The sequence below is a fragment of the Mobula hypostoma genome, chromosome 6 (genome assembly GCF_963921235.1).
Source record: "Mobula hypostoma chromosome 6, sMobHyp1.1, whole genome shotgun sequence".
Taxonomy (NCBI): domain Eukaryota; kingdom Metazoa; phylum Chordata; class Chondrichthyes; order Myliobatiformes; family Myliobatidae; genus Mobula; species Mobula hypostoma.
In genome coordinates, this window is record NC_086102.1 from 165,961,745 (window position 1) to 165,976,467 (window position 14,723).

The following is a 14,723-nucleotide window of genomic DNA, read 5'->3' on the forward strand; positions in this document are numbered from 1 at the left end:
GGGTGTCAAAGGTCATGGGGAGAAGGCAGGAGAATGGGTTGAGAGGGATAATAAATCAGCCATGATGGAACGGCAGAGCAGACTCAATGGGCCGAATGGCCTAATCCTGCTCCTATGGCCAAGTGTTTCCAAGTGTGTGAGGGTACTTTTGAATTCTTAATAAATCAAAATTTTTATTTTCCTAAAACTGTTATTTGATGGTTTGAATTTCAGTGAGAGCTTTGACAGTAATTGAGGTGGGTCTACCTGGCTGTCAAATCCTCTGTTGGCACAGCTGACGAGAGAGCCTCTGTATTACATGACTCTGCATTGGGACACAGCAATATAGACATTCCACCCAGGATCAAAGTGGGCGATAGGTGTCTGCTGAACAGGACGAGGATGCAAGATTGTGCACAGCAGGGCAAATACACCTCATGCATTTATGACAGTCATTCTCCAACAATTCAAACTTAAATGTTATCCACCCTGCAGAATTCTTCTACAGGTCATAACACTACCACGCTCCTTTAAAACAAAGTTACAGAACGAGTACAATATAGTTGTTTGCTTACCATTTCGTGATTTGAGGTCCCGGTGGATTACTTTTACTGGAGCATCCATGTGTAAATAATGCATACCTGGAAGAAAATAATGAAGCAGCCTTTCATGGGATGCCATTACAATATTGCAGCAACTCAGGAAGGTGGAAAGGTAAGGTGTGAAGACATTTATAAAAGGAAAGCATCAGACACTGACTTGTTGAATATCAAAAGCTGGAGAATGGTTCTCAGCAGGCCAGGTAACATCCATGAAAAAGAGCAAACAGGCGACTTTTCTGGCCGAGACCCTTCATCAGGACTGGAAAGGAAGGGAAGAAGTCCGAGTCCCATTTCTCCCCTTCCTTTCCAGTGCTAATGAAGGGTCTCAGCCTGAAATGTCGACTGTTAACTCTTTTCCGTAGATGCTGTCTGGCCTACTGTGTTCCTCCAGCATTTTGTGTGCGTTGCTTTGGATTTCCAGCATCTGCAGATTTTCTTGTGTTGGAGAATGGTTCTGATTGTTAGGCCATGGGTGGAGCAGATATCATTCCAGAGGGAAAAATGCATAAATAGAAAAGATTGTTAGAAATACAAGGTTTAACTAAATGCTAGAAAGGGTTGAAAGGCCTTTTTCTGTACTCCTTCAACCTTATTTATATCTTTCCCCTCTCCTGTACTCAATACGAGGGGTGACTGATAAGTTTGCAGCCTAGGGTAGAAAGAGTCAATTTTAGAAAACTTAGCACATTTATTTTTCAACATAGTTCCCTCCTACATTTACATACTTAGTCCAGCAGTCGTGGGGCATACGGATCCCTTCCTTGTAGAAGTCGGCATCGTGGTCCACAGCAGGGGTGATTGATAAGTTTGTGGCCTAAGGTAGAAGGAGATGAATTATACAGCTCTCGTTATATGCACGTGCAGTTTAACTCTTTGCGTGATTATGCAGAAAGTTTGAAGTTAATAACTAATCTCCTTCTACCTTAGGCCACGAACTTATCAATCACCCGTCGTACTTTCAATTATGAAGGCCAACCAAAGCTTTCTTTACGACCCTATCTACCTGTGCCGCCAATTTCAATGAATTATGGACCTGTATTCCCAGCTTCCTTTGTTCTACCACACTTTTCAGTGCCCTATGTTCGCTGTGTAAGACCTGGCTGGTCCTACTGAAATGCAACACCTCATACTTTTCAGCATTAAATTCCACCTGTCATTTTTCAGCCCATTTTCCCAGCTCAAGCAGATCCCACTGCTGGCCCTGATAGCCTTCCTCATTACCTGCTACGTGCCCAAACTCGGTATCATCCACATATCTGCCAATCCAGTTAACTACATTATCATCCACATCATTGATTATAGACGATAAACAACAACAGACCCAGCACCGATCCCTGCAGTACTCCACTAGTCACAGGCCTCCAGTCAGAGAAGAAACCATCTTATATCACTCTTTAGCTTTTCCCACAAAGCCAATGTCCAATCTAATTTACAACCTCATCTCGAATGCTGAGTGACTGAATCTTCTTGACCGACTTCCCTTGCAGGACCTTGTCAAGTGCCTTGCTAAGGTCCACGTAGACAACATCCACTATCCTACCTTCATCAACTTTCCTGGTAATCTACAAGAATGGTTAGACATGACTTACCATGCACAAAGCCATCCTTTACCTAGTATATCTGCTGCTGGGGAGGGGGAGAGGGGGGTGAGTGGCTGCTTAAACTCTTCCCCTTCTTACTGTCACCCAGTTTCCTGTGTCCTGCACCTTGGGTGTAACTATCTCTCTACACGTCCTACCTATCACCGCGTCAGCTTTCCAAATGATCTGGATTTCATCCATTTCCAGCTCCAATTCAATGCAGTGTTAGAAGCTGCAGCTGGATGCATTTTTCGCAGGTGTAGTGGTCAGAGACACTGGAGGTCTCCCGAACTTTCCACATCCTGCGAGAGGAGCATTCCACTATCCAGTTCCAGGTTCTGGGTTCTTCCAAAGTGCATTGTTTTATGCATGATTTATATAGGATGTTTTCAGTTTTGGGTGGGCCACTGCATGTAGCTGCCAGAAGAGAGAAATTCTACACAAAAAAGTTCCAAGGCAGAATTGCTGGAGCTCTGAGAACAACCTTTATCTTTTGAGTCAGGAAATTATACATCATAGCACACAAAATTGCTGGAGGAATATGACACATAGTGCAGAGCACCTCAAAAGAGACAACGCCCCTAATGAAAATGATTGCAAAATTATGCACGTCACAAAGCAGATTAACAGGATTGCTATTAATTTCTGGAACCACAGTGGAAAGAAGATTTAAAATCTGATTCCTGGATGCTAACAGGCATCTTGTTTTTCTACTTGCTAATTTACTATTGTACTAAATTCTTCCTCAAACTAGCAAGAACTAGAAACCTACATTTTGAAACATAAATATTATAATATTAAAGTGTTTGGAATTTGAAATACTTTGCTAATAAAACTTCTAACGTACAATGTCTCAATAGTCCAGTCTCTCTGTGTTCAAGTTACAGAGAGCAGCTGTTTTGCAGTCCCACGGGAATTAGAAATTAAGATGATGATGTCAAGTAAAAGGATTGGCAAAGAACATGGCTGGGAAGTCATAAATTAAATACTGTCAGTGCTTGGTGCATTCAGTCAGCATGAGCTGCGCGCAGACACGGAGAGCAATTGTAGGCAGGCTTGGTTAAGAGTCAAAATGAAAGATCAAGAATGGATAAGTAGACTGGAAAAATAGACGTGTACTGAAAAGTACGAAAAAATTCAAAGGCAATGAAAGATAAAAGGGGGGAGCAGCACAACTTTGTCTCCTTCAACAAGAAATGTAAATGTTTTATGTAGATGATTAAATCTGAAAGAAGTTGTCTCGTTTTTACTGTGTACTGTACCGGCAGTTATGGTCAAAATGACAGTAACAGTGACTTGACTTGCCTTGACTTCATGGGAACCTAACAGAATCATAGAAAAGTACAGCACAGAAACCAGCCCTTCAGCTCATTTTGTCCACGCCTAACGATTTAAAATGCCTACTCCCTTCGACCTGCGCCAGAATCGTAGCTCTCAGACCCGCACTATCCATGTACCTATCCAAGCTTCTCCCAAACGTTGAAATCAAACTTGCCTGCACCAGTTGTGCTGGCAGCTCGTTCCACACTCTCATGACCTTCTGAGCGAAGAAGTTTCCCCTCATGTTCCCCTAAAACTTTTCAACTTTCACCCTTAACTTGTGACCTCTAGTTGTAGTCCCACCCAACCTAGTGGAAAAAGCTTGCTTGCATTTATCCTCTCTATACCCTTCATAAACTTGTACACCTCTATCAAATCTCCTCTGAAACTTCTACATTCCAAGCAATAGAGACCTAACCTACTCAATCTTTCCAAACAACTCAGATCCTCCCAACCTGCACCTAATGAACACAAGTTAATTAGAGATCTATTATGATGATTTCTTCTCGGTTCCTTTGCTGCTATTTTGAATTCTGCCTTGCTCTTCCCTTCCTCTTCCCTGCTTGTAATTCTGTTTTGTTGTTTAATGCATTTTCTCTGCTGCTGGTGGTTTTCAAAATGAAATCACACAATTCACTGCTCTAAGGCCTTGAGATTCTCACATTATTTCATTGGTAGCTCTTCAAAAACAGCTACAAAAGATTTTCTCCTCCCATTTTCCATCTTCTACCTACATTTTTTTGAAATTTACTGTTACGGGTCCAATGATCTCAACTAATTTCACTGCATTTTCTACACTTCATTTCAATATTTCATTAAGGATTTTTCACGTCAATTATTTCCTTTGGGGCTTCTGAACACCATGAGGTACAAATTTAGCTTGGGCAATTAAAGAATGCATCCATGATGGCTTTCTTGAACAGTACGTTACTGAACCTACAAGGGAAAGTGCTATCTTGGATCTGGTCCTGTGCAATGAGACAGGTAAAATTAGCAATCTTGTGGTTAGGGATCCTCTTGGAAAGAGTGATCACAGTATGTTTGAGTTTCTCGTACAAATGGAGGGTGCAATAGTTCGATCTAAAACCAGTGTATTATGCCTAAACAAGGGGGATTATAACAGGATGAGGGAGGAATTGGATAGGGTAGACTGGAAACACAGACTATATGGTGGGATGGTTGAGGAACAGTGGAAGACTTTCAAAGAGATTTTTCACGGTGCTCAACAAAATATACTCCATTTAAAAGCAAGGACAGTAAGGGTGGGGGGAGCCAGCCATGGACAACTAAGGAAATAAAGGAAGGCATCAAACTAAAAGCTTGTGTGTTCAAAGTCAGCAAGAGTAGTGGGAAACTGGAAGATGGGGAAAACTTTAAGAAGCAACAAAGAAAGGGAAGATTATGAAAATAAACTAGCACAAAATATAAAAACAGATAGTAAAGGTTTTTATAATTATACAAAGCAGAAAAGTGAACATAGATGAGAAGGGGGAATTGATATTTGGTAATCAGGAAATAGCTGAGGCTTTGAATGACTATTTTGTGTCGGTCTTCACAGTGGCGAATACGTCTAAGATGCTGAAGACAGATGATACGGATGCGACAGGAGGTGAGGACCTCGATACAATAGCTATCACTAAAGAGATAGTGCTGAGCAAACTTGTGGTCCTTAAGATAGATAAGTCCCCTGGGTCCTGATGGAATGCATCTCAGGGTACTGTAGGAAATGGTAGAGGTTATAGTAGAGGCTTTGGTAATAATTTAGCAAAATTCTCTGGACTCTAGGGAAGTCCCAGCAAATTGGAAGAAGGTGTATGTCACGTCACTGTTCAAAAAAGGATGTTGGAAAAAGGCAGGTAACTATAAGGCCAGTTAATTTAACAAATATACGGGGAAAATACTTGAAGCTATCATTAAAGAAGAAATAGTGAGGCATCTGGAAAGAAATGGATCCATCAGGCAGATGCAGCATGGATTCAGCAAAGGCAGGTCCTGTTTGACAAACTTACTGGAGTTCTTTGAGGATATAATGAGCGCAGTGGATAGAGGGGAACAGATGGACATTATTTACTTGGATTTCCAGAAGGCGTTCAATAATGTGCCACATAAAAGACATCCATAAGATAAGGATGCATAGAGGTGGGGGTGATGTATTAGCATGGATAGAGGATTGGTTATTCAATAAAAAGCAGAGAGCTGGGATACATGGGTGTTTGTCTGGTTAGCTATCAATGGTGAGTGGTGTGCCACAGGGGTCGGTGCTGGGCCTGCAACTGTTCACGATATACATTAACGATCTGGAAGAACGGACCGAGTGTAGTGTATCTAAGTTTGCTGATGACACTGAATTGGGTGGAAAAGCAAACTGTGCAAAGGATATGGACAGTCTGCAGAGAGATATGGGTAGGTTAAGTGGGCAAGAGTCTAGCAGACAGAGTACAATTTTGGTAAATGCAAGGTCATCCATTTTAAAAGGAAAAATGGAAGATCAGTATTATTAAGTGGTAAACGATTGCAGCACGCTGCTGTGCAAAGGTTCTTGGGAGTGTTTGTGCATGAATTGCAAAATGTTAGTTTGCAGGTCATCAAGAAGGCAAATGGAATGTTGGCCTTCATTGCTAGGGGGTTGGAATTTAAGAGCAGGGATAGATAAGATAGAGGCAGGAAAGGTGTTTATGCTGTTGGTGAGACTAGAACTTGCAGACAAAGCCTCAAGATTCAGGGGAGTAAACTTAGGACAGAGATGAGGTGTGCTCTAAGAGTGGTGAATCTGTGGAATTCTCTGCCCAATGAAACAGTGCAAGCTACCTCAGTAAATATATTTAAGACACAGTTGGATAGATTTTTGCATAGTGGGGGAATTGAGGGTTATGGGGAAAAGGCAGGTAGATGGAGTTAGTCCATGGTCAGATCAACCACGATCTTACTGAATGGCGGAGCAGGCTCGATGGGCCAGATGGCCTACTCCTGCTCCTATTTCTTATGTTTTCATGTTCCAATGACCTAAAATAGGGATTGGAATGGTTGTCCATTAAGTTAAATCATGCTTGAGTGCGTGGACACATTGTTGTTGGGGTAGGTGAGTGAGTATTTCAGATGAGAGGAATGTTAAAGAAACAGGATCAGGAGTGAGTGAGGTGCAGTGGAACAGTTAATCATTAAACTATGACAAGGAAGAATAATGCAAGAGTACACCTGGATATAGAACCAGAGTAGGGGAAAATGGTAAAAGGACAAGACTAGAAGCTCTTTATCTGGATGTCTGCAAGATTAGCAAAATTAGAAATAAATGTCAATAATCTGGCATCCATTATAGATGAAAGGTTGCCAAGCTGGAAACCAATAAGTCCAGTGTGCTAACATTTTTGAAAGGGTAGGTACTCGGGAAGAAATATGGGGTATCACTGTGTTGATAAAGGCTGAGACTGGTACGGTGGTAAGTAATTATTTTGGGCCAGTAAATCAAGGTGTAGAATCATGAACATCTATTTCTCGAACTTTTGGTAATGCCCCCGCTTCCTCTATGCCCCATCTCCTTTTCCCTCTCTCACCTTATCTCCTTGAATGCCCATCGTCTCCCTCTGGTGCTCCTCTCCCGTTTTCTTTCATCCATGGCCTTCTGTCCTCTCCTATCAGCTGCCCCATTCTCCAGCCCTGTACCAATTTCACCAATCAACTTCCCAGCTCTTTACTTCACCCCTCCCCCCCTTTTACCGAGCACCTCGTGTTTCTCTCTCCCCTCCCCCAACCATCTAACTCTACTCCTCATCTTTTTTTCTCCAGTCCTGCTGAAGGGTTTTGGCCTGAAATGTCGACTGTACTCTTTACCATAGATGCTGCCTGGCCTGCTCAGTTCCTCCAGCACTTTATGTGTGTTGCTTGGATTTCCAGCATCTGCTGATTTTCTCTTGTTTATGTAGAAACAGTTCTTGTTGCAATAAGAAACAGCAAGGTAAAGAAGTTGGCAGTGAAAGTAGTGTATAGGCTTCCCAACATGAGCTATACATTAGAACAGAATATAAGACAACAAATAATGGCAGGCTGAACAGAAAGATTCTGAAATAACTTTAAGTGACTTATCACATAAACACAACGTATCAAGTTGGTAAGGAAGGCCTTGAAGATAAGCTCATTGAATGAATTCAGGATAATTCCTATCAATATGTTGTGGAGCTGGGCAAGGATAAGGCTTTTTAAATGCATTTTTAAAATTTATTCATTTACAAGATATGGGTGTCGCCAGCTAAACCAGCATTTATTGCCCATCCCTAGTTGCCCTTGAGAAGGCGGTGATGAGTTGTCTTCTTGAACTGCTGCAGTCCTTGGGGTGTAGGTACACCCACAGTGCTGTTAGAGAGGGAATTCCATGATTTTGACCCAGTGACAATGAAGGGACGGCAGTGTGTTCCCAAGTCAGGATGGTGGGTGACCTGGAGGGGGATTTCCATGTGGTGGTGTTCCCAGGTATCTGCTGTTCTTGTCCTTCTAGATGATAGTGGCCATGGGTCTGGAGGGTGTGTTGTTGCAGTGCATCTTGTAGATAGTACACACTGCTGCAACTGTTCATTGATGATGGAGGGATTGGATGCTTGAGGAAGGGGTACCAATCAAGAAGGCTGCCTTGTTCTGGGTGGTGTCAAGCTCCTTGAGTGTTGATGGAGCTGCACTCATCCAGGCAGGTGGTGAGTATTCCATTACACTCCTGACCTGAGCCTTGTAGATGGTGGACAGGCTCTGGGGAGTCAGGAGGTGTGTTACATGCTGCAGGATTCCTAGCCTTTGACCTGCTCTGGTAGCCACAGTGTTTATATGACTAGACCAGTTCAGTTTCCTGTCAATAGTAACCCCCAGGATGTTGATAGTAGGGGATTCAGTGATGGTGATGCCACTGAATGGTAAGGGACGATGGTTAGAGCCTCTCTTGTTGGAGATGGTCATTGCCTGGCACTTGCATGGCTCGAATGTCACTTGCCACTTGTCAGCCCAAGCCTGGATATTGTCCAGGTCCTGCTGCATTAGGGTATGAACTGATTCACTATCTGAGGAGTCACGAATGGTGCAGAACATTACATGTAAAGAACACAAATTAACATCTCATGGTGAAGGATCATCTGGTGAACATGACATCATAACATTTCATATTTGGTCTGAGAATCAAGTCTAATCAAGTTTATTTGTCATTTAATGTATATGACCATACAATGCATATAGAAACAAGATCACATTTCTCCGAATCAGGGTGTAAAGCACAGTAGTACACATTATGCATTATACTCATGAGGGTAAGGCTAAAATCTACAGTTAAATCACACATTAATAACAAACTAAAGTGCATTAATACTAAATATTGTAACAACAGAACAGATTAACCAGAGACACTTCGAATATGATGCGGCCGGGAGTTCAGAAGCCTAATGGCCTGGGGGAAGAAACTGTTTCCCAACCTAACTGTTCTAGTTTTTATGCATCAGATTCTCCAGCCTGATGGTAGAAAGTCAAAGAGGATGCCGGATGGATGGGTGGGATCCTCGATAATACTAAGGGCCCTGCATACGCAGCGTTCCTGGTAACTGTCCCCGATACATGGTAGGGAGACCCCTAGGATTCTCTCAGCTGTTCTCACAGCTGAATGAGACTTTTCAGTTTGAAACCAACAACATAAACTTAAATAATGGTAACTGCAATAGTACAAAGACAAAATTGACCAGAGTGGACGAGGAACATAAATTTAAAAAAAAGGCAAGACAAACAATGGAAGATATTTAAGAAGATAATTAATTACCCTCAACAAAAGGCTTGTCACACTGAGAAATAAACACACAAGAAAAGTCTGATCCATCCATGTTTATGGAAGTATAGTATCAAATTTGAAAGAGAAGCATATATTGATTAATTAGGGGCAGTGTTTTGGAAAATTTAAGAAATCCAAAGACCATAAGACATGGGAACAGAATTAGGCCATTTGGCCCATTGAGTCTGCTCTGCCATTCAACCATGTTTGATCCTTTTTTCCCTCCTCAGCCCCACTCCCTGGCCTTCTCCCCGTAACCTTTGACACCATGTCCAACCAAGAACCTATCAACCCCTGCCTTAAATACATACAACAACCTGGCCTCCACAACTGCCCGTGGTAACAAATTCACCACCCTCTGTCCAAAGAAACTTCTCTGCATTACTGTTTTAAATGGACACCCCTCTATCCTGAGGCTGTGCCCTCTTGTCCTAGACTCCCACACCATGGGAAACATCCTTTCCATATCTACTCTGTCTAGGCCTTTCAACATTTGAAAGGTTTCAATGAGTGAAAGGTTTCAATGAGATCCCCCCCTCACCCTTCTAAATTCCAATGAGTTCAGGCCTAAAGCTATCAAACATTCCTCGTATGATAATCCTTTCATTTCCGGAAACATCCTTGTGAACCTCCTCTGAACCCTCTCCAACACCAGTAAATCTTTTCTAAGATGAGGAGCCCAAAACACAATACTCAAGATGGGGCCTCACTAGTGCCTTATAAAGCCTCATCATCACATCCCTGCTCTTGTATTCTAGAAGAAGAAGAAAGCCCTTAATTCCGAGTGGATTCATCAGGACGTCGTCATGACTTTCTTATTTTTACGAGGCCGAGTTGGTAGCTCAACGCTCAACCCAGCACAGATGGAAAGTGTGCAAGGGAGCCGGCTGGATTCGAACTCAGGAACCCTCGTTCCGAGGTCCAGCGCTGATGCCACTACACCACCAGCCGGCCTGCTCTTGTATTCTATCCATCTTGAAATCAGTGCAAACATTGCATTTGCCTTCCTCACCACTGACTACCTGCAAGTTCACCTTCAGGGTGTTCTGCACAAGGACTCCCAAGTCCCTCTGCATCTCAAATTTTTGAACTTTCCCTCAGTTTAGAAAATAGTCTGCACATTTATTTCTACTACCAAAGTGCATGACCATGTATTTTCCAACATTGTACTTCATTTGCCACTTTCTTATCCATCCTCCAAGGACTTGTCCCCTGTTCTCTCAACACTACCTGCCCCTCCACCAATCTTCATATCATCTGCAAACTTGACAACAAAGCCATCTATTCCAACATCTAAATCATTGATATACAGCATAAAAAGCAGTCCCAACACCAACCCCTGCGGAACACCACTAGTCACAGACAGCCAACTGGAAAAGGATCCTTTTATTCCTACTCATTGCTTCCTGCCAATCTGCCAAACCTCTAACTATGCCAGTAATTTTCCAGTAATACGATGGGCTCTTAACTTGGTAAGCAACCTCAAATGTGGCACCTTGTTAAAGGCCCTCTGAAAGTCCAAATATACAACATCCACTGCATCCTCTTTATCTATCCTACCTGTAATCTCCTCAAGGAACACCAGGTTCATCAGGCAAGATTTTCCTTGAAACTATGCCAACTTTGTCCTATCTTGTCCTGTGTCACCAAGTACTCCATAACCTCATGCTTAACTATTGACTTCAACATCTTCCCAACCACTGAGGTCAGGCGAATTTCCTTTCTGCTGCCTTCCTCCTTTCTTAAAGAGTGGATTGACATTTGCAATTTTCCAGTCCTCTAGCATCATACCAGAGTTCAATGATTTTGGAAAGATCATTACTAATGCCTGAACTATTTCTATCGCTACCTTTTTCAGAACCCAAGGGTGCAGTTCATCTGGTCTGGGTGACTTATGTACTTTTAGGTCCTTCAGCTTTTTGAGCACCTTTTCCCTTGAAATATTAACTGCACTCACTTCTCTTCCCTCACACCCTTCAACATCTAGAACACTGCTAGAGTCTTCCACAGTGAAGACTGATGAAGAATACCTGTTTAGTTCATCTGCTATCTTCCTGTCCCCCATTATTCTTTCTCCAGCCTCATTTTCTAATGTTCCTATATCCACTCTCATCTCCCTCTCATTTTGTTTTACATACTTGAAAAAGCTTTTACTGTCTACTTTGATATTGTTTGCTCGCTTGCTTTTATATTTCATATTTTCCCTCCAAATGATTCTTTTAGTTGCTCTCTGTACGTTTTTAAGTTTCCCAATCCTCTTGTCTTCCCACTAATTTTTGCTTTGTTGTATGCCCTCTCTTTCGCTTTTACATTAGCTTTGACTTCCCTTGTCAGCTATGGTTGTACAACTTTGTTATTTAAGTATTGCTTAGTTTTTGGAATACATCTATCCTGCACCTTCTTCGTTTTCCCAGAAACTTGACGCCATTGCTGCTCTGCTGACATCCCTGCCAGCAGCTCCTTCCAATTTACTTTGGGCAAGTCCTCTCTCATACCTTTACTCCACCAAAATACTTCTACTTACTTCTTCCCTATCAAATTTCAATTTGAACTCAATCATATTGTGATCAATGCCTCCTAATGTTCTTTTACCTTAAGCTCCCAAATCATCTCCGGTTCATTATATAACACCCAATCCAGTACAGCTGATCCCCTAGTAGGCTCAATGACAAACTGCTCTGAAAAGCCTTCAGTGAGGGATGACTGAGGACAGAGAGGTTTACGTGAGAATACAGCCTCAGTATTGAGGGGCATCCTTTTAGAAAAGGGATGAGGATGGATTTCTTTAGCCAGAGAGTGGTGAATCTGCGGAATTTGTTGCCACAGGCAGCTGTCAAGGCCTCGTTTTTATGTATACTTAAGGCAGAGGTTGATACCGATTCTTGATTGTCAAGGCATGAAAGGATATCGGGGTGGAGGTGGAGGGGGGAAGGGGAAGGCAGGACATTGCAACTGAGAGAGAAAATGGATCAGCCATGATGAAATGGTGGAACAGACTTGATGGTCCATATGGCCTAATTCTGCTCCTGTATCTTATGGTCTTATGACTTAACAGAGAAAAAACAGTAGAATGTATATTATAAGAATAAGCTAAAAACAAAATTGAAAGCACAGATGCATGAGAGAGATAGAGAGAGAGAAAGGAAGAAAGAAAGAAAAGCTAAAGCAATTTTTGGTCCTACAGATTCCCATTTAGAAAACAAAGAAATGGAATAGATTATGAACAAATAATTTGTATGACTTCAGGGTGGAAGTCACTACAAGAACCCCAAAAGTAGCAGAAAATCAGGGTATAAAAAAAGACCATAGAACAATCTGAACCCATCAAAGGAGATACAAGACAAATGAATGGGACTGAAGATTGACCTCAATATTGCAAATTGGTAAAAGTAGTGACTGAAGAGATACGAGATGATCTTCCAAAATTCCCTGAGTTCCAGGAAGTTCCTAGTGAATTGAAAAGCCATAAAACAGCATTATTCACCAAAGCAGATAGAAATTCAGTTGGACTACAAGTCGACATTGGCACAGAGTTTAATCCATTACAAAGGAAGTGTGGCATGACATTTATAATATAATCAGACATCATCAAATGTGACTGCAAAGAAAAGAAATCATGCTTGTCAAGTTTATTAGATCAGCGTTGGGAACTCTACAATCTAATCAGCATTACCAAAAAGGGAGGAGGATTTTAAGCAAAGAATGTCAGAGTCACATACCTTTGGCAATATCAGTTGCCCAAGCCATAATCTGATCCATATCCATTTCCTCACTTTCATCACTGGACAAATAGTCAAATAATGAACCCCCAGGAGCATATTCTACAAAGTACAATAAAAAGTCAAAAGTCAAACCAATTTTTATGTTTTTTTTAAAAAGTACAATATACAATTTATGGTAAATATTCTTCAATTCAGGACAAGCTGATAACACTTCACAGGCACAAAGTGTGTATATTTTGGCCCAAAGTACAAAATATTCGTTGAAGGAAAATACCAATAAATATACCTACCAAACTTTTCAAGGCTGGATTGCCTATGTACCTCCATAATTTAAGCAAATATCAGGCAACAAAGCACAATATTTTCAGGGTATTTTAAGTGATTTCACTTGATTCCACTGAATATAGTAAAACGGGCAATCAGTAACACCTGCGGACCATGAGTTGGCTACTTTTAAGAAGTTTGAAATATCATGTTAACCTGTGTATTTTCTGAAATCTTAAAAGTATGTCACCTGTACAAATGGTCTTACCAGCATTACAACCTCCAAAGTTTGAAGTGTTTGGAGTGACTCGATTCTATTTACATTTTCATGTAACTTAACTTCCAGGATGAGAAATGCACAAATATTGAAAATAATAACAATTTTAAAAATTAGATATGGGAAATCTGAAATTTAAAAATCCAAAAATGTTGGAAACATTTCAGCCTGAAGATTCCTCCATCAGAACCGAGAAAGAGAGAGAAAGCAATTTCGTCATAGAGGCAGCGAAGGTAGGAAGGGCAATGAATGGAATTTGCCACCTTCAGGTAACTGGTTCTTCTACAACGCACACAAAATGCTGGAGGAACTCAGCAGGCCAGGCAGTATCTATGGAAATGAATAAGCCGTGGACATTTCAGGCCAAGACCCTTCTTCAGGACTGGACTGAAAAAAGAATGGGGAAGACACCAGAATTGAAAGCTGTGCGGGGAGGGGCAGGATGATAGGTGAAGCCAGGTTGGTTAGAAAGATAAGGGCCTCTTTTCTTCTGTTTAAATACAGTACAGTATACAATTTAAAGCTAATGTGCTTGCCTTTCATCTGCTGGCCCCCGTCTCCTTCGTTTTCATTTGCTTAATCCAACATCCTTAGTATGGCTCAATAGACCAGACCGTACAACACGTTATATGGAGCAGAAGCTGAACTGTTATGTTCAATGGCTCCATCATTTCAATCTATTACAAACATTCCCTTTGTTCCACCCATTGCCAACCCCCCCCCACCCCTTACCTGCCACTTCGACAAGCTCACTTCAATTTGTTTTAGACCCAGAACATTAAATCTTTCTCTCTCCACAGATACTGCCTTTTCTGTTCTTATTCATACAAAAGTATTGTAACACTTGTCTGCGGCACTACGTGAGCTGATCGTGGTTTTTTAAACAGCCCTGATAGTCACAAAAAGTGTAAATACGCAGTGTAACTCTGCTTAGCCTATAGATGCTGAAGAGTTCTGTGAAAAAGGTGCCAGCATTTATCTTTTTATCTCCAGTCCTGCCGAAGGGTCTTGGCTCAAAATGTTGACTGTACTTTTTTTCCACAGATACTGCCTGGCCTGCTGAGTTCCTCCAGCATTTTGTGTGTGTTGCTTGGATTTCCAGCGTCTGCAGATATTCTCGCTTCCAACATTTATAAAAACAGGGTAATGACAGCTAGCTAGGCGTTCAGAGACAGAGGCACAATGAAG

The 14,723-nt window shown here is 41.7% G+C and overlaps 1 protein-coding gene across 4 annotated transcripts in view; it reads right to left on the reverse strand.

Moving 5' to 3' along the window:
- Nucleotides 1–14,723, reverse strand: part of LOC134348579 (mitogen-activated protein kinase kinase kinase 20-like) — a 125,244-nt gene that overhangs the window by 87,849 nt on the left and 22,672 nt on the right. For all 4 annotated transcript variants that reach the window (XM_063052173.1, XM_063052170.1, XM_063052171.1 and 1 more), the window contains 2 exons: nt 12,992–13,093; nt 555–620 (listed from right to left, as the gene is read on the reverse strand). In XM_063052173.1, the coding sequence (XP_062908243.1) occupies nt 555–620; nt 12,992–13,093 (168 nt within the window). The remainder of the gene's footprint in view (nt 1–554; nt 621–12,991; nt 13,094–14,723) is intronic.